Source organism: Ambystoma mexicanum, chromosome 6q (assembly GCF_040938575.1).
Source record: "Ambystoma mexicanum isolate Mex_15411 chromosome 6q, UKY_AmexF1_1, whole genome shotgun sequence".
In the NCBI taxonomy this organism is placed as follows: Eukaryota; Metazoa; Chordata; class Amphibia; order Caudata; family Ambystomatidae; genus Ambystoma; species Ambystoma mexicanum.
Genome location: NC_090937.1, coordinates 1,471,879,397 through 1,471,904,104, shown reverse-complemented (window position 1 = coordinate 1,471,904,104; position 24,708 = coordinate 1,471,879,397). Strand labels below are relative to the sequence as shown.

Below are 24,708 nucleotides of genomic sequence, written 5' to 3'. Positions count from 1 at the left end.
GCCGTCGAACGGCATGTCCAACACCCTGGTCTTGACGTCCTGACGGAAGTCGGTCGCCCGGAGCCAACCCCGTCGTCGTAGGCAAACTCCGTTGCCCAGTTGGCGGAACCCGGTATCGGCAATATCGGTTGCCACCGTTATGGCGCGGTCCGACGCCACCTCGCCTTCTTGAAGTATTTCCAGGGCCTCGGACCTCTTGTTGTCCGGTAGGAAGTCCAATATGGGGGCCAGCTTAAACCAGAGCTCCCTGTCGTAACGGGCCACGATCGCCAGGGCGTTGGCCGCTTTGATCGTCGTCGCCGCCGACGAAATGACCAGTCGCCCCATGGCGTCCAACTTCCTACCCTCGCCGTCCGGAGGGGAATTCGACGTTGAGGCTCCTGATCCCGCCGCTTTCTTCTTCGCCGCCGCCGTGACGACAGTCTGGCATTGGCTGGGCCCTGAGGCACAGGGGAGCGGTCTCGGGGACCCGGTACTTCTTCCCGTACCGGTCCCATTTGGCTGGTGCCGTGGAGGGGTTCTTGAGTACCGACAGGCCCTCCTCCCAGATGTCATCGATTAGAGGCACCGCAATGACAGTCTTCCTCTTGGCCTCCCGGCGCTGATAGAGGAAACCTTCCTTTTTCTGCTCCACCGGGCAGAGCTGGAACAATTCGGACACCCTGGCGATCATGGCGTGGAATGAGCCAATCTCGTCGGGCGGAGAGGCCCGTGCGACGGGAGACCCGTTCCGTCGTCGTCCTCAGAACCCGTCGGCGAGCCCACCGCACCGTCATCTCCCGACTCGTGGGAGGATGAAGAGGGAACTGTAGGCCTTACGGGGGCGAGTGGAGGAGAGGGTTGGGTCCTCCGTCGTTTGTTCTGAGGACTTCCCGATGGGCCAGGTTGCGGGTCCTCCGGCCTGGGCCGTGGTAATCTCGTCCTTAACTCAGAGCAGAAGGACTGGATCGCAGACAAAATGGCCACCGAGCTATCCTGAGGCCTAGGTTCCGGCTGTTCCGGAAGGGAAGGCTGCTCTTCCTCGCCATCGTCGTCTTCCTCGGTTATCTCCCGAGGATCTTCCTTACAGGATCGAACCTTCTCGAATTGGACTTCGAGATTCCTCACGGCCTCGGTCAGTTCCTCCTCCGAGGCTGACTCCGAGCTTGAGGAGGCTACCGTGCCCCCCCTCGCTTCTTCCATCATGGTGGCCATGACGATGGGCTGAAAAGAGGATTCCCTCTTTGGCGGCAGGGAAACTCTAGTCCTGGAGGCGGTCCTGATAGATGCCTTTGCCTGCTGGGTAGGGACCTTCACCACCTTAGGTGCGTCCCGGGCCTTCTCCTTAGGGGGAGGGGCGACGCCTCGCTCCCCCTCTCCCGAGATCGGACGGGGCTTCTCCCGAAGCTTACCCGGGGTCTCGGACTTCCTCTTCCACGAACCGGAGCGCTGGCTCGTGGTTGACTGTGCCGGGGAAGGTGCGCCCAGCCTGGCGACCGAAGAGCCCGAACTTTCGCCGCTCCCGGAGCCAGCGGACTCGCGGCGCTTGGCCTGGTGTTGGGCCCCCGTCGCCGGGGCGCCCGCACAGGACTTAGAAGCCCGCTCGGACCCTTTCTTCTTCTCATCTGTTGAGCCCTTCACCAACCAGCTGGCGAGACTGGATCGACGGTCCCTCATGGTCCGCTCCGACAATTTCTTGCAGAACTGGCAGTCCTCCTCTACATGAGTCTTGTCCCCATGAAGACAGAGGCATCGCGAATGTTGGTCCTCCTTAAACACATTCTGCAGCCCGCATCCAGGGCAGCTGCGAAACAGCTTGGGTCCGGGTGACGAACTCACGTCCTGGGCCATCTCGAAGTAGGCCGCAAATCTTCTGGAATCCTCCAAAAGGTTGATTCGACGAAATCTTCACCCTTGAGGGGCGTAGGAAAATCCCGCAACAGGTACCCGTTAACGGGAGTAGAAACGGTGGAGCTTGAGGCTCGATTAACCGAAAAATGTGAAAATTCACCTGAAAAAGCGCGAAAACGCAGCAAAAGCTCGAGAGCTAAGCACGAGGACTCCCAATACTTGAACGTGCGGTAAAAAAAATCTGAAGATGGCTGCCAGAGGCGGGGCTTAGGGAGATGGCAGTCATTGGCTGTGGTCAGTATGACGCAGAGATCAGTGATTGGTTACTACTACGAAAGACAGATCAGAAACGAAACTGATACCGATTTTTCTTTACCGAGGATTCCCAGCCTGACGACGGGGAATATTCATGAGCATGTGAATCCATGCCAGACCCCATGCTGGAGAAATTGGTATTTATGATAAATGCAATACCATCGTTATTGAAGTTACTTCAGGGTGTAGGAGAAATGTATTAGCATATCCAAAGAGTATTCACCAACTTGATTGACTTTGAAAAGTCATTTCAAAGTTAATTGCCTTTAAGAATGCTTAACTAAAACATCTGTGTAAAAAAATATATATTTATAACAAAACCTGAGTGTAAGGGTTACTTGTATTGATTGATTTCCTCTGTAGAGCTCTACAGCTCACATTTACCCCTCTTGCGATAGGCATGGCTGCTCAGTCACACTACCAACTTGTGTAGTACAGACTTATATCAAAAGGTGGGTTACCCAATACCTAGCAGCTAGGTCTTGTGTACTCAGTGTGACTGCACTCATTCTAAACTAACATTGTGTTTACCACATATGGCTACTAAACGTGGCTAGTGCCTTAAAATGGCTGTGCCATGAGATTTTTGCCTTCTCTTTGGCCGTATTGAAGTTTGGCCACGTTTCTACCCTCTCAGGTCAGGAAAGTTCATATAAGGACATACACTTACCGGGAAAGCTGCTGTTTTCACAACTTGTTCAACTGTATTTCTAGGATTTGCCCTAGGAGACAGATGGATGCCACCCTGGTTATATTCAACAGGGGAACTACTGAGATGTTAGAGAAAACCCAATTAACGTGGAGCTTGGAGAAAATTTCTATTTCTCCATGGCCTGCAATTTCACCCAAGCAGACAAATCAAATGAACTGTTCTGGTTTCATCAAATCACCTGCCCTCAGCTCTCAACTGGTGCGTAAATGATACGCATGGAAAGATAAAAGCATTTAATATGTAAAGTCCTGGTAAGAAGCTTATATGGACGTTTATCTGGAGACCTGCTGACACCATCCCGGCCGTCAGAGCAGAGAGAAAATGCCTAGTATTCCATTTTGCTTTATACATAATAGAACGCCTTTAAAACAGTAATCCGAATAAAGCATTGAAACACCCCCAACTCCACCCTCAACTCCCCTAAGAAACACCAGTAAAAGGTTTAAAACGTTTGGATTAATGTTGATATAATTTACAGTACCATTGGCTAAACCATTGGCTAATATTGGTAAAAATACTGTTCTTTTCTCACCATAAGCATTGTACATCTTGGGACCCAAATCTGGCCTTACAAAATAGTCTGGAAGCCTGGAAGCCAAGTTCAGCTTGCCATCCCTTTTGGTATACTCTGGCAAGGGTATATTATTCATCAAATCTTCAAACCTACGCAGAAAACAATGAATTATTAGAGAATCAGAGCCCTTCAAATTATGAAACACACATTAAAATCGCTAAAAAGGCAAAAAATGTGATCGAAAAAAATAAAAAAATAAACATTGCTTAGAAGATAAAACACTGCAAATCATCCTCCGCGGTCTGACCAACCCAAATTTACTTATTGCAGCTCCCTTAAGTGTTAGGAAAGATCTTTTTCAGGAAAGTCCTAATAAGGTCATGCACTTGCCCGGGAAATATGCAACTTTTGCGTCTAGTGTGGCCAAGGGAGGGGGGCTGGGACTGTCTAGGTGCCAGAAGAACAAGTTACTTACCAACTAACATTCTTTTGACTGGATGTTCCTCCCACGTATTCCTCATCTTGTGATAGACTACCATAGCAGTGATCAATTTGGAGGTGGGAGTACTAGTTATTGTTTTCATGGACGGAATTAAGTACCACCCTGGCAAATAAACCCTCATTGGAGGAGGCATCTAAGAAGTAATGCTTGATGAAGGTATGCATTGATGCCCATGTTGCAGCCGAACAAATATCTTTTGCAGGGACTCCCCTCTTCAAAGCCGCAGAAGTAGCCATTCCCCTAGTGGAATGGGCCCGTAACCCATCCGGTGGGTCTTTTCCTGCTAATCTGTAGCATTCCAATATAGCTAGAATGATCCAGCGGGATATAGTTTGTTTTGTCACCGCCAACCCCAATTTATGACCTGTATAACCCACAAAGAGTTGGTTATCTTGACGTAATTTTGACATTCTTGAAATGTAAAAACGGAGGGCCCTTTTGGGGTCCAGTCTATGCAGTCTTGTCGTGGGAGGATAGTTCAGTGGCAACGTGCTCGCCGTGGAAGCAAAACGACATGGAGCAACATATGTTCGATCCATGGGTCCGCACTTAGAAACCTCTGGGTATTAAGCGTGTTATAAATAACCTATCATATATCAGTCTCTCCTCTTCTTCAGCCAAATGAGGAGGATAAAATGTTGGTAAAATGATTTTTTGTGACAAATGGAAGTCAGAAACTACTTTCGGTAAGAAAGATGGTTTAACCTTAAGAACTACCATGTCCTTAAAAAATGTATATGGAGGTTTACATGAGGGAGTCTGTAGTTCACTAACCCTGCGGGCTGATGTTAGTGCTACAAGAAGGACAGTTTTTAGTGTTAGAAGCCTCAATGGACAGGAGTACAGAGGCTCAAATGGTATACAAGTTAGAAATTTAAGAACTAGGTTTAAATGTAAAGTTGGGACATGAAACAGTACTGGTGGATATACATTGTTAAGTCCTTTCAGGAAATGAATGATTAATGGAATTTTGAAGTAAGAAACCTCTTCCGAGGAGTGCTTGAAAATGGACAGCGCAGCAAGATAGCCTTTATTTGTTCCGATCTGGAGCCCCAGATTGGCTAGATGCAATAGGAAAGAAAGCACCATTGGGGTGCCACATTGAAAAGGGTCCACATCCTCATCTTTGCACTAGTTACTGAATTTTTTCCAACTGCACCAATACAAGGATTTTGTTGCTGGCCTTCTGGCCAAAAGCAAAGTTTCCAATCCCTGTATCTCAACCTCTCAGAAACCATGCATGAAGGTTGAGTGTCTTGACCTCTGGGTGGAGAACCTGATCTTCCTCGTGCGAGAGAAGATCCTCTCTTTGCGGAAGACGTATTGGAGGGCAGATTGACATGTCCAGAAGGTCTGGGTACCACGTCCTTCTGGCCCAATCCGGGGAAATTAGGATCATGGTTTTCCTGAACTTTCTCAACCCTCCTGATTACTTGAGGAATCATGGGGACTGGAGGAAATGCGTAGAGTAGAGGGAAATCCCAGTCCACCACAAACGAGTCTCCTCTCAGGGGAAATTCCCTTGAGCAATACTGCTCACACTTCCGGTTTACCACGGTCGAACAGATCCACTTGAGGGGTTCCCCAAAGGGTGAAGATCTCCAGAAGGACTTCCTGAGCTAACTTCCACTCGTGGGAGACTGTGCTCTGCCTGCTCAGAGTGTCTGCCGCCATGTTCTGCTCTCCGGCTAGGTGAACTGCCGATAGAGAGATTTCCTTCTGTATTTCCCAGAACCAGAGCTCCACCGCTTCTCTGCACAGTGGCAGTGATCCTACGCCTCCTCTTTGGTTGAGGTAGTACATGGCCACTGTGTTGTCAGTCATCAGGACATTCTTTCCTTGTACAGAGGACAGGAAGGCCTTCAGCGCTAGTCTGAGCGCCCTCAGCTCCAACAGGTTGATGTGTAGTTTGGACTCCGATGGAGACCAACGACCGCTGATTGTCAGATAGTTGGTATGAGCTCCCACCCAGTGAGTGAGGCGTCCGTTACTACGGTTATCTCCGGCCATGGTTGCCAAAAAGATTCCCCTTTGAGGATGTTGTTGCAAGGCCACCATAGTAGACCCTGAGAAACTGCCATCGGGACTTGCAGAAGATCCGACATACTCCCAGAGAACTGGGACCACTGAGTCCTGAGGGCCCATTGAAGGGATCTCAATCTGGCGTCTGGCACCAGAAAAATGCAGGATGCCATGAGGCCGAGCAACCTCAGAAAAAAATTGAAAGTCGGCAGATGCTGGGCTTTCTGGAATTTTGTTACCATCTGCAGAATGTGGAGCTCTTATCTTGGGAGGCGAGGCTTTGCCCGAGGAAGTGTCCAAGACTGCTCCAAATAAACTGGAGTTTTTGGGATGGTATCATGTGGGACTTCTTGAAATTGAGGGAGAAGCCCAGATTGTGAAGGAAGTGACAGGTGATCGACAGATGTTTGAGCTTGTTCGGGAGAACGTGCGCTGATCAACCAGTCATCCAGGTAAGGGTAGACGTGAATCCCCCTCTCCTGAGACTCGCTGCCACTACCGCCATCAGCTTGGTGAAAACCCTCGGGGCGGAGGTCAGCCGAATGGTAGAACTAGTAACGGATAGTGAGAAGCGCCAACTGCGAACCTCAGGTACTTTCTGTGCTTGGGATGGATTGGCACATGAAAGTAAGCATCCTGAAGGTCCAATAATACCAACCAGTCTTGGAGTTGAAGAGCCTGAAGGATCTGAGAAAGGGTTACCATCTTGAACTTGTCCTTCCTGTGGAACTTGTTCAAGTTTCTTAAGTCCAAGATGGGTCTCAATCCTCCGTCCTTCTTTGGGATGAGAAAATAAGGGGCGTACCAACCCTTGTTCCTCTCCGCCACAGGTACATGTTCTATTGCACCTTTCTCTAGCAGGGTTAAAATTTCTTGCAAAAGGAGCGGGTCTGGAATTTTGGTCGAGTTGGCTCCCGGTGGATGATCTTGAGGCCTTTTTAGAAAGGGAAGGCAGTAACCTTGAGCTACTGTTTCCAGTGCCCAAACATCTGAGGTAATGCCCTGCCATTCTTTCAGATGCTGAGGTTCTGCCTCCCACTGGTGTTTTGTATGATAAGGCCTCAGAGTGATTTGGAGGCGACTGCAGGAGCAGCTGAGGGTAAAGATGCCATTCCTGAAGATGGCTTTGTAGTCTTTCCTCTTCACCATTTCGTTTTCCCCTTTGAAAAGCCTGTCCTCTACCAAAAGAAGACTAGTACCGAAAAGGACGACCCTTCAGGAAGATTAGCCCGAATAGTGTTTTCTGAGGTTGTCGCATGGAGGCACTAAGGGATTTAGCTGCCGCTTTTGAGGTCTGTAGTTTTTCTAGACTCTCATCAGCCTTACTACCAAACAGCCTCGAGCCATCAAAAGGCATGTCGAGAAGCCTGGCCTGCACATCTGGTGCAAAACCAGACTCTCAACGACGCAAATCTGCCTAGCACTGTGCTTGATGGAATGGATCTGCTACTTTCAGCAGTATCCAGTCCAGACTGGAGACATTCCCCCAATGCCCCATTGCCTCCTTCCCGTCTGACAATATTCAGGAAGCCTTCCCTTTCCGGAATATGTTCAGCCGCCGCCGAAATGCATTCCCACAGGGTATGTGTGAACCCAGCTAGGGTACAGGTGACATTGGTTGACTTTAAGGCCATACTATCCGAGGTAAAAACTTGACGGGCCCAAGCATCAACCTTCTTATCCTCCCTATCCGGAGGTATGGTTGGATATGCAGTTTGTCTCGAAGTAGTTGCAGCCTGAATAACCAGACTTTCTGGAGTGGGATGTCTATTCAGATACTCAGGATCAGAAGTAGAAGTTCTATACTTCTTAGGAAAATTGCCGTTTACCGCAGCAATGTTGTCAGGGGTTTCCCAGTTCTTTTCCACTTATCTGAAGCGCCCTACGGAAGGGGAGAACTGGATCCTTCTGGGGGCCCCGAACAATTATGTCCGTCATATCGCCAGTTCAAAAGTGGGTGAGGCTCTACCCCAGCCCATATATTCTACCACTCTGTTCATTAAACTCCTGAATCTGAATGTTCTGCAGGGTCGGGTCTTGCAAAGTAATTCAGGTGACGTGTCAATGCCACTAGCAGAATGCATAGTCTCGCACAGGTCTCTCATTTTAGATTTTAGGTCTATAAGTTATTTGGAACTTGTCTAGTGCCATATTGCACTCCAAAAGGAGAGATTTCCTCATCCTCAGAGCCAGTTTCTTAAAAAATCAAAGAGACTTAAAAAAGTCTGATTTTGGTAATGGCGTAAATCTCTCTTCCTCCTGAGTTTTCGTCGAAGGAATGGAAGGATTCTTCAAAGGTGTCAAAGGTATCTTCGACGACCCCGATGAAGTCTTTGACAAAGGCGTCAGAGGTTTTAGGCTTCGATATTGAATGCGTCGGCGCCGATGACGTCGACAAAGTTGCGGATGTTTGACAACTTGCTTTTTTTTATATGAGGTGTCGGTGAATCACTCGACTCTCGAGGATTCCTCGACGATTTGTCGACTCGAGTTTTACGGGTTTCACCCATCCTACTGGGTCTTACCACAGTAGTTCCCGACTTCCCTGTGTCGTCCAATGGAGCGACCGGGGTCTGGCTCTTTTGGGGTTTCTTTTGTGTGTGTGTGTGGGGGGGGGGGGGGGGGGGGGGGGGGGTCGAGGCCGCATTCTCAGACTTCCTCCATCATCTTTCTTCTAAAATCCTCCCATTTTCTTGGGGAATCCGATTTAGTAGGGCATCAAACCAATTTGGTCGATGTATCGGATGATGATGAAGGAGCTCCATGTCTCCTTTTAACTTTTTTTAGCAGATGAAGATCGCCTCGATCTACTACGAGATCGGGATAAGTGTTTTTGTGACGTTCTGATTCTGTTGAATCGGATGATTTTTTATGTCTTTGACGAGGCCTACGAAGCCTCCCGCCCCACCGCTAGTTTACCTTTCCTCTCACGGAGGGCCTTCTCCGTCATAGACTGACAAGAGCCACATTCGCCGGTTCGATGATCTGAACCCAGGCACCAAAGACAGATGCAGTGAGGATCGGTGATTGACATCGTCGAACCGCAGTCGATACACTTCTTAAACCTAGTCTTGGGTGTAGAATCAGTAGATGACATTTTCTGACAGAAAATCTTGAAGCGCTCCGTTCGAGAGCGAAGCAATCAGAAAAACGGAACTGAAGCCAACGGGCGTGGCTCGAGCTATATATACCAACAGCGACGTTGACGCGGTACAGAGCCCGTCGAGGGACAATCAACAACACGACCTCGAGCACAGCGCCCTCTGCCCAAAAAATAAATAAATTCTGAAACAGCAAAGCTGGTGATAACGAAATATCACAAGATGAGGAATACGTTGGAGGACACAATCCATTCGAAAGTCTGCTTCTGGGTGGATGTGAAACCAGTAGTGGTGGTTCCCGATTTGACAACTACTGGCTGTTTGACCGGTGCAGATCCTTACCAATTAGTAGGCTTGGACTTGCTTCCAGGTTGGATTTTGGATACAAAGAGGACTCCTTGTTTGGGAGCCAGAACTGCGATTGACGGTATGCACTGCAACAGTGCCAGAGGTCCCAGGGTATTCAGAGATTAGAGTCCTGGAACGTCGCAGTTTAGCGAAAACATGCTGGATGGAGATGTATAACGAATGTGTAACTCCAAAATCTGCATTTCTAGATGTTGGACACGGACAGATCGCTTGACAGAACTGGCTGATGTGCCGCACGCATAAACTGCCTCACATTCGGGACTTTGGTAGGTTATTTGAATAATAACTAGACCTATAATGCATGCGTCCATATAATTCACGGTGGCATGACCCTTTGAATATACAACACCGATTAGACTGATATTACCCAAGAATATGCAAGAAGCTATACAGTGGGCTACTGGATTCCAATTTTGTCCACCCCCCCACTCTGTTCTTAAGGTGTTTGCGTGATGACTTAGATAAAAGATCCTGAACTTATGGCACCTAAAAAGTAATATCTAATAACGACACACACCAAGAACAGTATATTTAAAACAAGAGTGCCCCACACGGGGTATACTCACCGCCTGTCTCCCTACCTTATGTTTCACTCTAGGAAACGGAGGTGCTGCATGTATAACATTGAGGGTCCAGAAAGGGAGTGACACCCCTGCTTACAACACTTGGTCCTGAAGATGACCTCCGCTACTGTGGTTATAGAAACCGGTCAACCACACCATGCAGGAGTTCCACTCATGCACATAACGATGTGCTATCCAAGAAACTTACAGACGTCATAAAAAGTGACCTTGACAGCTAGATAGCCTTCAGCCTCTAGTTTGTGGCTCCTGTGTATAAGGAGCTATGTGTTTTTACAAGATCAGAACAAGTGTTTGGAGCTGACAGCAACACTACAAGAACTGGTGCTTAAAACAGAGAGAACAAATTCTAGATAGTAGCTAGTTCCATGTTACTCATGAAAGAAGCATAATATAATATTTAAAGTCCTACACTTGGTTTCTATGACTTTTATAAGTATATGTATATATACACTTTTTCACCACTTAGTAAGCCCGCCCACCTGGTGCCCTGCTGCTTGCCACTCTTTCCCTACTTAAGGTGCCCCCCAGCCTCTTTTCCTTTGCAGATGGGGAGCAGGTGCAAGTAAATCTAGGTCACCTGGCCTAAATCCCGACCACCTGGTGCCTTCCTGTTTGCTGCTCTTTTTTACCACTTAGCAAGCCCCGCCCACTTTGTGCCTTCCTGCTTGCCGCTCTTTATCCCCACTTAAGGAGCACTCCAGCCTCTTTTCCTTTGTAGATGCGGAGCAGGTGCAAGTGGATCTAGGTCACCTGCCCTAAGCCCCGCCGACCTGGTGCCTTCCTGCCTGCCACTCTTTTTCACCACTTAGCAAGCCCGACCCACCTGGTGCCTTCCTGCTTGCCGCTCTTTTTCCCTGCTTAAGGAAACCTCCAGCCTCTTTTCCTTTGTAGATGGGGAGCAGGTGCATGTGGATCTAGGTCACCTGGCCTAAGCCCCACCCCACCTTAGCTCCGCCTCTTCCTTCCTGCTCTTAACTATTCGATCAAGGGTGTCTCTCGCCCTGGCATCCTTAGCGAAGGGCAGACGAAGAAAAGGGCAATTCCTGTTTGGACCAGGAGGACCCAGGGCCCGACCCCCTGCTCAGACAGCAGGTAAGCATGCACCAACATGCATTACTCCCTCTGTCCCCACAGGCCAACCACACCCCCTCTGGTCCCCCCCATGGTTTTCCCTAGTGCCTCCACCATTCTCGCACACAGGTGTTGCCTGTTTTCATTGATTCTTCTACCCTGCTCCCCCCTCACCCCCTCAAGCCTACTTCTGCAGGAGTCTATCCTGATAAACTCTGGTTTCACCATCACCGTCTTGTGGCCAATGCTGGATTTAACTTTTATGGACTTCATTCATTTACGGTGCGTCACCCTTTCTCAACTCTCATGCTGGACTTCCTTTGCATCTTGTACTCATGGTGGCCCTGAATCATGCTGTTCCCATCTTCATCTTGTATCCTGGCTTGCAACATTATGTGTTACTACTGACTTCTGCAATTGTATTCACTCTCCCCTCTTGCTTCTCCACTCTTAACTGCTAATTCTCTGTTCTCTCCTCCTTTCCCTTCTCCCTTTTTCTATCTCCTCCTCTTACTTTCTTCTATGCACTTACTCTATCTGAATTGTCCCTGGACCTAGTTTGATAGCAACCTCATCTGTCTCCTCCTCCCTCCCCTTGCTGGTTTTTTTCCTCCCCAGCACCATCTGAAATGTTGTCAGGCCTAGTATGATAGTTGCTTGTTTTGTTCCTCCCCTACCTTTCTGCACCCCTCTCCCTCACCTCTTGTTTTTCTCCAACTCTACCAGAAATGTCATAGGCCTAGTACGGTAGTCGCCTGTCTGTTTCCGTTTCCTTCCCACTCTCCCCCTCCCTTATCTATGTCTTCGCTCTTGCACTATCTGAAATGTAGTCAGGCTGAGTATGATAGTTAATTTCACATCCTTACTGTTCATGGCCTGTAAGAATGTCATTGTATTTTCCCTTGTTCCCTCCCTTGCCTTGAAGCGCTTTGATACACATTGTGTATAGGCGCTATATAAATAAACTATCATATCATATGTATATACAACTGTTGGATAAGGAGAATTCTTCTCGCTATTCCTTTAAGATAGGCAGTGCACCATCCAACCCCTAGGGAGAGATCCATTGGGTTAGGGACAGGGTGTTCTTCAATATAGGGACAGCCAGTTTGTGTGTTTTTCATGCTATAAGTAAGAGGGTTGGTATTATCTTTTCCTCTTCTGTACTAAATACTTTTCTCCGAATACCGTTTTCTAGTGTTACCAGAGTGACTGAGCAGCCAGGCGTATCTCAAGGGGGGGGGGGGGGGGGTCAATGTGAGCTGTAGGGTTGAAACAGAGTTTCACAGCGACAAGTATTCAAATAACACTTATACTCAAGGTTTCTTAAAATAAGCATTTATTAATTTAACAGTCAGTTTAAAAATAAGCCTTCTTTAGAAGAGAGCAATTTGCAACTGCTAGGAAGAACTCTCATAAATGTGCCAATTCCCTTCACCTTAGAGACCCCTAGCAACTTTGCTGGATTTTGAGGAATTGATTTACCCGGAGAGAGCGTGAGCCTTTTTTCCCCCACTCTCTCATGTGTTTTTACTCTTGTGTTCTTTGATTATGGAGATTTAGACCACTGCATAGGCATCTTTTAATTTGTGTCACACAGCACCCTCAGTGCAGTGGCACTGGAAAGCAGTTTTACACTATCCCAAGGTTTGAATACCTTCTCTGGAATAAACTACTGTTTCCCAGAGTAAGTACAGTGACATTGACTTTACTAGTTCTTAAATTCCTAGACCCAGCACACCCTATCTTACAATAGTGCGCTGGAGGGGTTAGTTCGTATCCACTGGGTCTAGAAACTCATGTAGCAGTCAAATGCTACCCTTTCCTCTCGAAATGGCTGGTGGCAGTGGTTTTACAACAAACTACCATGATTTTTCACGACTGCGAACACTGGTAGCGTTAAATCGCGGGAGCCATGTTTTTCAAGATGGTGCCAGAGCCCCTTTTGTTTAAAACAGGCCCCGGTCTTCTTTTTTCGGCATTTTTTTGGAGAGGTCCTTCTAGAGTTTGTCTCTGCGCACCAAACCAGGTTTGGTGCCTTTGTTCCTATGCCTTTGGCAGGCTTCAGGACTGAAGACCGCCTCTGGCGCCCGATTGTCTGGGGTGGGCAGGAAGTGAGGGATTGGCCGAAACTCCCTGTGCTTAGTCTCCAAGGAGACCCAAATGCACTCTGGCGTGATTGGCTGGCTGGCTGACTCTGGCAAGGACAGCCACCCTGCTGGGTGACTTGCAGATAGGCTGGAATGAATGGTGGAATGAATGGGAGGAAACTGGATAAAAAGGCGAGTATCTTGGCTTGGAAGGCAGAGTCGACCACTTGAACGAAAGAACCGAAGACAAGCTGGAAGAGGACGGCTGCTGCAACTCCTGGACCATTGGTTTGCCCGGTGAAGCACTGCTGCAGGTCCGAATCGCCAGGTTCATCTCGACAGAGAAGCCCTGCAAGGACGACTTCTCTCTTCAACTCCCAAGTAAGCCACCTGGACACCCATCACAGAGCTGGTTGAATTTCCTCAGAGTTGCTGCAGGAAACCTTAGCGCCAGGGAGAGGGACACCAGATTGTGTGCGTTGCTTGTAATCTGGCCTAAAGCTTTTGGAAGATCCTCCGGACTACCACAAAGCAGGACTGACCAGGCCTGACCCCACCCCCCTCCTCAGTCGAGTGCGGGACCTCAGATGTGAGGAAAGTACACCTTGACAGCCAGGAACCGTGCTTATTGCCATTTGCTGTACCGCAAGAAGCTGAAACGTGAAACAGCCACTGAAAGTAAAGTTTGCCGGGCGGTAGTTTTAACGGTGCCAGTACAGTGCAGGAGTCCCTCAACGTCCTCCCTCTTGTCCCCATGACTGAGGCCCAGGAACAGTGAGACCTGCGGAGCTGCACAGGAACAGAAGTCATCAGCTGCACCTCTTCTTCTTTACTAAGGTACTGTAAAACAAGTCTAAGCGAAATTACCTCTTACTGTAAAAGTGCTTGTAACTTCCACAACTCACAAGCCTAATCAGCTTGTGGCCCTACATTTGATTCTTCATTTCATCAAAGACTCCTAAGAACTTGTGAAAAAGACTTTTCCATTACTTACCAGAAGTGCTTATCCTATCCAAGACTTTTGCCCATTGACTTTGGCTTAGCCTATAGAATTGAATGACTCTTCTAGTGAACGCTAAAAGTATCGAGACTGCTTAAGAACATTTGTTGTCTCTTGCGTTCTAATAACCTTTGCCTTTTACCAAATTGCAAAGAGTATTCGGAATGCCAACAGTAAGGTATTAATGCCCCCAGCAGCCTTGTTACTGAAGTCACCTGTGGGTGTAGGTTGTGTCTGTGGGCCATCCCAAAAGTGCCTCGTCTGATTCAGAAACTCAAAGTGTACAGTATTGAAGTATATTTATGTGTTACTTTTTAATTGCTCCCTTCTGAAGAAAGCTTTCTAACTGATATAAATTATTAATTGTTTATGCAAGAAACCTTGAGTGTAAAGAGTTGATTTGAATACCTGTAACTGAATCTTTGTATAACTCCAGTATAGCTAAAATTTCCCCTCTTGAGATAAGCCTGGCTGCTCAACATGCTACCAAAATGTAACGTAGTACAAGCTTATACCAAAAGTTTGGTTGCCTATACCTGTAGTCATATTTGTTTGTAGTGTTCCCAGAGGGTACTGCATACAAACTTTCCCTAAAAGACCTCCACGTAGCAGCCCTGCGGATGTCCAGCAGGGGCACACCAGACAGGCACACAGTAGTAGCAGCGATCGCTCTGGTCGAATGGGCTCTCGGGCGACCGGGCAACGGTCGGTTTGCCAACCAGGGACAGCGATTGATACAGCCGGAGAGCCATCTGGAACTGAAAGCCTTCGAGAGTGCCTTCCCTCTTGGATTCACAGGTCCAAAGTTCACAAAAAGCTGTGATGTCTTCCGAAAACTTTGTGCGGTCCACATAGAACTTCAACGCTCTAGCTACATCCAGCGAGTGCAAAGTCCTCTCGGCCGGCGACGGGAAGAAAACTGGCAACACAAAGGGCTCATCGAGGTGGAAGTCCGACGGCACCTTGGGCATGAAGGAGGGGTGCATCCTCAGCACCATCCTCGTCTCGTGGAAAGTCAAGTATGGAGGCTTGTATCGTGCGGAGGTGATGGCCACAAGGAACGCTGTTTTCCACGACAAATTTCAACGGTGCCGAATGCAGAGGCTCGAATGGCGGCCCCATGAGCCCGGTCAGCACCATGTTGAGCTCCCACGCCGGGCCCGGAGTTCACCGGTGGTAACAATCAGAACAGTGCCTTCATAAATTCCTTCACCAGGCGACGAGACCACAGGGATGACCGTTCCGTAGTTCTGGTGTAACGGGAAATCGCTGCAAGATGGATCTTGATTGAAGCGTGAGCTAGCCCCGCCTTGGCAAGCGACAGCAGGTACGGCAGCACTTGAGGGGCCGTAATACGCAGAGGGTTACTCTTCTGTGCACGGCCCCAGACAGAGAACCTCTTCCACTTGTGTCCTTAGCACTTTAGAGTTGAGGACGCCTGGCCTTTGCAAGCATCTCTTTGCAGTCCGCCCCGATATCGTACCCGCCAAACTCTAATGCTGCCGGAGCCAGGCCTGCAAGTTCAGCGACTCCGGGTCGTGATGGCGCCTCCTTCTCTGGAGGGAAGATCTGCGTCTGTCGACAGTCTGACTTTACGCTGACAAGTCCAGAAGGTCCAGGAACAGATCTGTCTCGACCACACCTGTGCAACGAAGATCATCCTGCACCGGGACCTCTTGAGTTGGTGGACTAGTCGGAACAGCAACGGCAATGGGGGGGGGGGGGGGGGGGGTTACGCATACAGGAACAGGCCGTCCCAGGGGAACGAGAAAGCATTGCCCATGCTCCTGGGCTGGGGAAACCTGCTGGCGAACCTCTGGCACTTGGAGTTCGTCACCGTCGCAAAAAGGTCGATCTGGGGTTTGCCCCATTGTTGGAAAAGTCGATCCACTTGATCCTGACGCAGCTCCCACTCGTGTCACGAGCGCAGCTCCCTGCTGAGTGAGTCAGCGATGACGTTCTATATTCCTGCTAGATGGAAAGGCACCAGAAACATCCCCTGGGCGACGGCCCAGTGTCACAAATCCTGGGCCTCCTTGGACAGGGCTGGGGATCTGGTGCCTCCCTGCTTCCGGATGTAGAACATCATGGTGGTGTTGTCGGTGAAGACCCTCACCACCTTGCCCTTGAGGGATGGGAGGAACGACCTGAGGGCCCAGAACACGGCTCGGAGCTCCAGGATGTTGATGTGGAGTGACCTCTCCTCCGGGAGCCAAAGGCCTGTCGCGTGCAGATCTCCGATGTGCGCTCCCCATCCCTCCAGGGAGGCGTCCCTCGTCACCGTCTCCTGATGTACCGGGGTCTGAAAGTCCTTGCCCGCCGTGAGATGCGCGGGTGCCCCACCATCGGATCGCTTGGCGGAAAGCCTTGTTGAGCAGGATCCTGTCTTCGAAGCTGCCTGTCGCTTGTATCCAACAGGCGTCTAGGAACTCTCGTGGAGGATGCATCCGTAGCCTGCACAGGCGCACCAGGTAGATGCATGAGGACATAATTCCGAGCAGGGACTTACCATGGCCATGTCGGCGCTGCACCTTGCCCAAGATGGCCTTCGTTCTTTCCTCTGACGGCGAGGCCAATCGCACCACTGTATCGAGCTTGGCTCCCAGAAACAATGCGACCTGCGACGGGACTAGGTGGGATTTCGAGTAGTTGATGGAGAATCCTAGGTCTGAGAAGCTGGATGGTCTTGCTGTGTGTTCGACAGCGAGTTCTCTTGTCCTTGCACGGATAAGCCAATCGTCCAGGTCGGGGTAGACGTGGATTCCCTGCAGCCGCAGCCACGCCGCCACTGGTGCGAGGTACTTGGTAAACACCCTGGGGGCCGACTTCAGTTCGAATGGCAGGCCCTTGAATTGGTAGTGCCGTCCCTGGACTACGAATCTGAGGACCTTTCGATGCCCTTTTAGAATGGGGATGTGGAAGTAAGCATCCTCCAAGTCCAGCGACGACAGGAAGTCGCCCTCCTCCAGCTGTCCCAGCATGTGCTGGAGGGTGACCACCCTGAACTTTTGCGCCTTGATGTATTTGTTTAACCACCGCAGGTCCATGATGGGGCACCAACCGCCCGTCTTCTTTCTGACGAGGAAGTACCTTGAGTATACTCCGGAGCCCTCGGAGCCTCTTCGGTACGAGCTCAATGGCACCTTCCTTGAGCACCGCCCTTACTTCTAACAGAACTAGAGGGATGTGATTTTCCTTCCTGGCCACGGGAGGAATGCAGGGCACTTCTTTAGAAATTCAAGTGTGTGCCCGTGGGCCAGGGCATCCAGCGGTCAGTGGAGATGGACTCCCACACGCTGACGAACTTCGCCAGCCGGCCTCCCACTGGGATGCTCAGGTGGGGGCCCGACGCTACGGCCTGTTCAGTCCTGCTTGGAGGCGGCCTTGCCACCTTGGGCACAACGACGAGATCCTCCTGACTTGCTGCGTCCTCTGTAGGCCTCCTGCAACGAAGAGCGGGCTGCCTGGCGGTACATCGAGGAGCCGCCGCCGGATCCCTTGGAGGCACCCCGTCTGCCTCCGGCGTTCTGAAAGGGCGCCCGTCGTTGCTGCAACACTCCCAAGGCCCAAGCCGTCCCCGTGCCGGTCTTGATGGCCTGAAGTGACTCATCCACTGTTTTACCAAACAGGTTGTTCCCGTAGAAGGGCATGTCCAAAACTCTGGTTTGCACGTCCTGGCGGAAATCAGTTGCCTTGAGCCAAAACCCCGCCGTCAAAGACAAACAACGTTGCCCAACTGGCGGAATCCGGTGTCAGCAATATCCATGGCCATCGTTATGGCATGGTCCGACGCCACCTCACCTTCCTGTAGGATCTCCAGGGTCTCCGCCCTCTTGTCCGGTAGGAAGTCCAGCAGGGGAGCGATCTTGTATCACAGCTCCCTGTCGTAGCGGTCCACAATCGATAGGGCGCTGAACGCCTCAATTGTCGTTGCCGCAGACAAGATGACTCGTCCCATGGCATCTAGCTTCGTTTCCTCGCCGTCCAGTGGGGAGGTTGAAGTTGAAGATGACACCCCCGCCGCCTTCTTGGCTGCCGCCGAGACGACCGAATCCGGGTTCGGCTGTGCCCTAAGGCACAACCGGGCAGAATCAGGGACCCAGTACTTCTTCTCATACCGGTCTCTCTTGGCAGGGGTCGTGGACGGGTTCTTAAGGAGAGCAAGTCCCTCCTCCCAGATGTCGTCAATAATGGTACCGCGAAGACAGTCTTCCTCTTGGCCTCGCGCCGCTGATATAGGAAACCTTCCTTCTTCTGTTCCTCCAGACAGAGCCGAAAAAGTTTGGATGCCCTGGCAATCATAGCGTGGAAAGAGCCAATTTTGTCGGGCGGAGAGGCCCGAGGGAGTGGCGATGGAAGTTCCATCCCGTCACCACCGTCGTCATCCGTCCCCGTCGTGGCCGTATCCGTTCCCGTGTCATCCCTAGACTCAGGGGAAGGAGGTGAAGGCTGAGCAGGCCGCAAGTGCTGGAACGGCAGGGGGGGATGAACTCTCCTCCGCTTGTTTGGAGGGCTTCCCGACAGGCCCGGTTCTGTCGGGTCATCCGTAGGGGTGAGAGGCAATCTCGTCCTTGTCTCCGTGCATAAGGTTTGGATTGCCATGAAAATGGCCACCAAGTTGTCCTGAAGCTCGGGCACTGGCTGCGACGGGTCTGACGGTCGCTCCACCTCCACGGGCGCCAGCGTCGCTCTCTTCATCCGCCTCCTCTGGGTTCCCCTCGTGGGACCGGACCTCCTCGAACCTCTTGTTGAGGCCCTTCACGACTTCAAGCAGCTCCTCCTCAGAGGCTGTGTCCGTGACAGCCACCGCCCCCTACCCCTCTTTCCGCAGGGGTCTTATCGATGGCCTGAAAAGAGGATTCCCTCGGTGGTGGCAGAGAAACTCTGGGCCCTGAGGTCGCCTCCACTGGGTTAGCCTTCACAGGTTTCGCCAGGGCCATCGCGACTCCCTCAATAGAGGCCTTCAGTGGGTGGATCAAGGCCTTCACCACCTTGGGCGCGCTTGAGGCCTTCACCTTTGGGGAGGGGTCCCTGCCTCGCTCCCCTTCGGCTGATCCCTTCGAGTTCGACTGGGGCCTCTCCAGAAGCTTATCCGGGTTCTCGGATTTTCTCTTCCCCGAGCCAGAGCGTTGGCTCGTGGTTGATGGCGTCGGTGAGAGTGCGCCGTGCCTGGCAGTCAAGGAGCCCGACCCTTCGGCGCCCTCGGTGCCCACAGACTCGCAGTGCTTTGCCTTTAGGTGGGCCCCCATCGCCGGGGCGCCCTCACAGGACTTAGAAGACTGCTCAGACTTCTTATTCTTCTCACCTGCTGAGCCCTTCTCCAGCCAGCTGGCGAGGCGGGTCCGACGATCCCTCATAGTCCGTTCCGACAGGTTCTTGCAAAACGCACAGTCCTTTTCCAAGTGCGTTTGGTCTTCGTGAAGGCAGTAGAGCCATCTCGAATGCTCATCCTCCTTGAAAACATTCTTTAATCCGCATCCAGGCTAGTTCCTGAACAGCTTGGATCCGGGTGTCGAGCTTCCCTTGTCCTGGGCAACGTCCACGAGGTAGGCCTTAGATCTTCTGGAATCCTTCAAGAAGCGTAACTCAATGAAACTTCACCCTTGAGGGGCGTAGAAAATTCCGAAACGGGTCCCCGTTGATTGGAAGTAGAAACGGTGGAGCTTGAGGCTCAATTGACCGAAAAAATGAGATAAAACTCTTTGAAAAAACGCAAAACGCAGAAAAAGCTCAAGAGCTATAGCACGAGGACTCTCAACACTTGAAGGTGCGGTAAAAATCTGAGGATGGCTGCCAGGGGCGGGGCTTAGTTACAGGGCAGTCATTGGCTGGGGGCAGTATGATCCAGAGACCAGTGATTGATTGTTAGGAGAAAGACAGTTCAGAAGTGAAACAATTGTTTTTTCTTTACCGAGTATTCCCAGCCTGACGACGGGGAATATTCATGAGCATGTGAATCCATGCCAGACCCCATGCTGGAGAAATAAAGTTTAACTCTCAAAAAGCGAAAAACGCAGCAAAAAGCTGAAAGAGCAAAACACAACGACTCTCAACACTTGAACGTGCAGTAAAAATCTGAAGATGGCTGCCAGAGAAGGGGCTTAAGTAGAAGGCAGTCATTGGCTGGGGGGGTGGGGTGGGCAGTATGACCCAGAGCTCAGTGATTGGTTTATAGGGGAAAGACACATTTAGAAACGAAAATGAATTTTTTCTTTTACCGGGGATTCCCAGCCCGACGACAGGGAATATTCACAAGCACGTGAATCCATGCCAGACCCCATGCTGGAGAACTGGAAGAGTGCAGGGAGCCAGAACAGCCAAAGTCAATTGGAGCAGTCTATGGAGCTGAAGCACTTCTTAGATAATAAAAGTCTAGCACAAAGTTAGAGTTTGAAGGAAAATCACTTGTAGGGTCACAAGCTGTGAAACCTCTGAAAAGTTGAATCAACTCCACAGGTAAGCCAATGCAAGTCTTAACTGAGAAGAGCACAGCCAACACTGAGGTAAGTAACCCAAGTCCAAACCGTACCTCTGGTTTGAAGAGTAGTCCAGCTGGATTCTGTCCTGTTACAGCGATAAGAGGGAACACGTCTGGAGGGCTCCTGCGGCGGCAAATTGGAGGCCATCAGCAGCTACAGGCTCTTTTCAGTTCGGCAGCGCTTGGTAAACAGCACCACCATTGGGCTTCCTTCTGTCTAGCACTCTGCTGAGGGGACTCGAGCTCTGGTGGTCCCACTTCTGGAGGCTGATCGGCATAGTTTGTATGCAGCACCCTTTGGGACCACTACACACAACTATGACTACAGGTGTAAGCAAAACCAACCTTTGGTAGAAGTCTGTACTACACAGGTTTTGGTAGCGGAGCTGAGCAGGCAGGGTTATCTCAAGAGGGAATGTGAGCTGTAAGGGTGTTACACAGAGGTCTACAATCACAAGTATTCAAATAGACTCTTACACTCAAGGTTTCTTGGTAAAACACTCACTAGAAGGAGGCAATCTATCACACAAAAACATACTTCAGTATTTTACACTGTACGGTTCTGAGCCATTTAGGAGCAAAATGGCATTCAGAGTACGTTGAAGTAGGAGCAAAAAGGCATAAGTTAATAAAAAGATTACAGTTACTCTTAGACAGTGCAAATAGTTTGAGTTCACGAGTAGATGCAATAGGTTAGGCCAAAGTCAACGGCCTAAAGTCTTTTATAGGAGAAAGCAGTTCTGGTAGTTAAAAACGGAAAAGTCTTTGCCAAAGTTCGCAGAAGTATTTCGTAAAAGAAAGATTCATATGTTGGGTCACAAGCTGACTAGGCCAGTAAGTTGCCAAAGTTTCAAGCACTTTCGCAGTGAGAGGTAAGTTCTCTCAGTCGGGTTTCCACAGTACCTTACAATGAAGAAAAAGATGCAGCTGAAGACTTGTTACTGGCAGTTCCTGCTGTTCCTGAGCCTCAGTCGTGGGGACCAGAGGGAGGATGTCGGGGGACTCCTGCACTGGGACTGGCCAAAGCTGGCACTTGGCAAATCTTCAATTCCGGTAGCTGCACAAGCACACAAACTGGTGTCCCTCTCCCTGGTTATTCGGTTTCTTGCAGCACTCTGAGGAAAATACAACCAGCTCCGAGAATGGTATCCAGGTGGCTTACGAGTTGATTGGTCCTACCAACTCAAAGGGAGAAGTCGTCATTCTCTGTCGAGATGAACTTAGCAATTCGGACCTGCAGCAGGAATCGAGTGCCAGGAACACCAGAATAGAGTGCATCTTTTTTTAAGCCAGACCCGAGCACCAGGAAGATTCTCCAGACTCCCTCGAAGCAGGGCTGGTGAAGCCTGAGCCACCGCAACAGAAAGCTGGACCCCAGAAGCAAGGAAAGTCCATAAGGTGTCCAAGAGCCGCAGTGGTGCCATTCGCGAGAAGCTGAAACCGCGAAGTGCTGCTGATCTGAAATTTACCCATTGCTGCCGCCGACATTCGAATCATAGTGCAGGAGTCCCAGACGGCCTCCCCCTTGTCCCCACAACAGAGGCCCAGGAACAATAGGATCTGCCAGACTACAACAGGAACAGAAGCCAGCTGCTACCAATTTCTTCAGACCCAAGGTACTGTGAACTAAGGGGTACTTGCCTCTTGTTGTGTAGCTTGCTTGTTCTCAGTTGAGACTTGCATTTGCTGCCTTTCGCAGAGTTGCTTACAGGTTTGCCCATCACACGCCTCCCAGCTTGTGGCCCAAAAGCAATTTCATTTTCTACAAAACTCTAAGATTGTGCACGAGTTTTTACTTACCTTCAAGAAGTGCCTCGGGTCCTCTAGACTTCTCTCAATTGACATTGGCTGTGCTGGCTCCCTGAAGACTCTTCTAACCTCTTACTTTGTGTTGTGATCTGTCCCTCCAAGTCATACATTCTTTACTTGTATAGCTGGGAAAGGATTAATCTACATTGCATTTGGGGTTTGAGGGGGGATCAAAAGTGCTTACCTGTTTGAGAAACTTGTTAACCATTGTTTCCTTCCCTAACGTTTTCCTTTTTGACACCAAACTTAGTATTGCTCTAAATGTACAAGTGTCCTAGTTATTTAAGTCACCTAAGGGTGTAGGTCGTGTGTGTACCATCCCAAAAGGGTATCTGCTGATTTATTAACTGAGTGTGTGTATTTTGAAGTATATTTAAGTGGTACATATTTGCTCCCTTCTAAAGAAGGCTTATTTAAACTGACTTAAATTAATACATCATTGTTTAATCAAGAAACCTTGAGTAGAAGTGTTATTTGGGTACTTGTCACTGAAAGTCTACGTTACAACCCCACAACTCACATTGACCCCTCTTGAGCTGACTGCTCAGTCTCACTACCAACTTGTGTAGTGCATGCTTATACCAAAAGGTTGGTTAACTATTGCCAAGAGGACAAGGCTGTTGCAGTCTCCCACAGGGTACTGCATACAATCTTGCGTTTAAAAAAAAAAAAGGTATTTAAATCTTATGAGAAATCTAAAGGATTTCTCTATGACACTGCACTGAAGGTGCTGTGTGTCACCATACAAAAAGTAGATGCCTATGGAGTTTGTCAGACTCCAAAAACAGAGGATAATCGGAATCCAAATTATGTCAAAACATGAGTGAGAAAAAGGTCTCTCACTCACTCCAGGGTTAAAATTAAAAAGTCCTAAATGCAGCAAGAGCTGGAGGTTTCTAAGGTTGAAGGGAATTAGCTCAGAAATAGTAATTCTCCCTAACACTCTGTTGCCGCTTTAAGGTCTGTTCCAGTCTGCATGGAAAAAGGGATGGAGGAGGTGGCAGAGGACGGGGCTAGTAGGCATGTACACGCCGTCATAAATTTAAAGGGGAAGCTCAAACTTTTTTTCACTAAAATAGGTGCCGGTACCGTCCCCACTGCAGGGACGTACATACAGGAGGCGTAGGGGTATTAAGTATTAGCCCACTTTGTAGCACCAGGGAACCATGCAGCCTCTACATCCATTTGCTTCAAGAGAACATCTTACACTGAAAATGAGTTGGTAGGTTAACATTTCCCAACATCGTGCTTCTCTGCTCAGCTAGCTCATACAATATAGTTTTCTCAGAAGACAGACATACAAAGCTCTTGTCAGCAATGCTCCTCTTCTCAATTCGTCATGCGCACAGAAATAGTTCTATATTATAGTTATGTTTCGCCATTCAATAGTGTACAATGTCTAGATACTGCAGGTTACCACCTTGAAGTTTACATGGCTTGGCGCACGAATGCAAAGTATTACCTTGTAGGCATCATGTCTCTAAAGTCTTCACCGGGGGGCCAATCCTTAAGCTTCAAAACAATTGGTTCGCCTTCTTTCGATTTAAGACGACCTAAGCAAAAAATAAACCAGGCTTCAAACTTATCCAGATGAAATTCTGAGCTAGGTCTTTACAACATGGATCGTCCTAAGTAAGAGTCAAGGTATTCTGTACCAGCATTACCCAAGATCCAAGTAAAGCGAATTTACAGGCAACTTATGATTATTGTATTTGTTTTTTTGTTTTTACTAATTTTCAAACTTTTTCATGGGAGGCATTTGTAAAAATTTCTTATTCAAAGAGGAGTACCAATTTATTAACACATCAACACATCAACTAGGATGAGAGCACTTTCCCTCAAAAAAATCTGCTTGCCAAAATACACATTGTGTCACACTTATTTCCAAGAAGCCATGCTTGCTTATGGTGGGGACAAGAACATTTTAAAAAAAAGACGAAAAAGAAATGTGCTTGCCTCTTGGTAATGTTCTTTCTGCTGGATGTTCCTTCCACAGCTTCCTCATCTAGGATATTAATCTCCCAGCTCACCTGCTCTTCGGAAACTCCTCTATGCGCTCAGCACCGGATAAGACATTAGGACCAGTATACATGGCATATATTACTTACAGTAATCTTATTTCCGATACTTATATCTGCTTAGATCCACATGCTTTGCATCGGCAGACATCTAGTGGTAGGTGCAGACTATTGCATTCTTGTATTCGAGTTTCGAAAAGGGATGTCAACAGGGCGTGCTTGTAATACTATTCCTGTGTGTATAAGTAGCCATGATCCTTCACACGTCGAGGTCCCTCCGTTTTGTTTCTGAC

The 24,708-nt window shown here is 49.3% G+C and overlaps 1 protein-coding gene across 1 annotated transcript in view; it reads right to left on the bottom strand.

The window, feature by feature from the left end:
- The window catches only part of KDM3A (lysine demethylase 3A), a 331,646-nt gene that overhangs the window by 50,462 nt on the left and 256,476 nt on the right, over nt 1-24,708 (bottom strand). Inside the window, exons 20-21 of the mRNA XM_069632181.1 lie at nt 23,860-23,950; nt 3,390-3,520 (exon numbers count right to left, since the gene is read on the bottom strand). Coding sequence (XP_069488282.1) covers nt 3,390-3,520; nt 23,860-23,950 — 222 coding nt within the window. The remainder of the gene's footprint in view (nt 1-3,389; nt 3,521-23,859; nt 23,951-24,708) is intronic.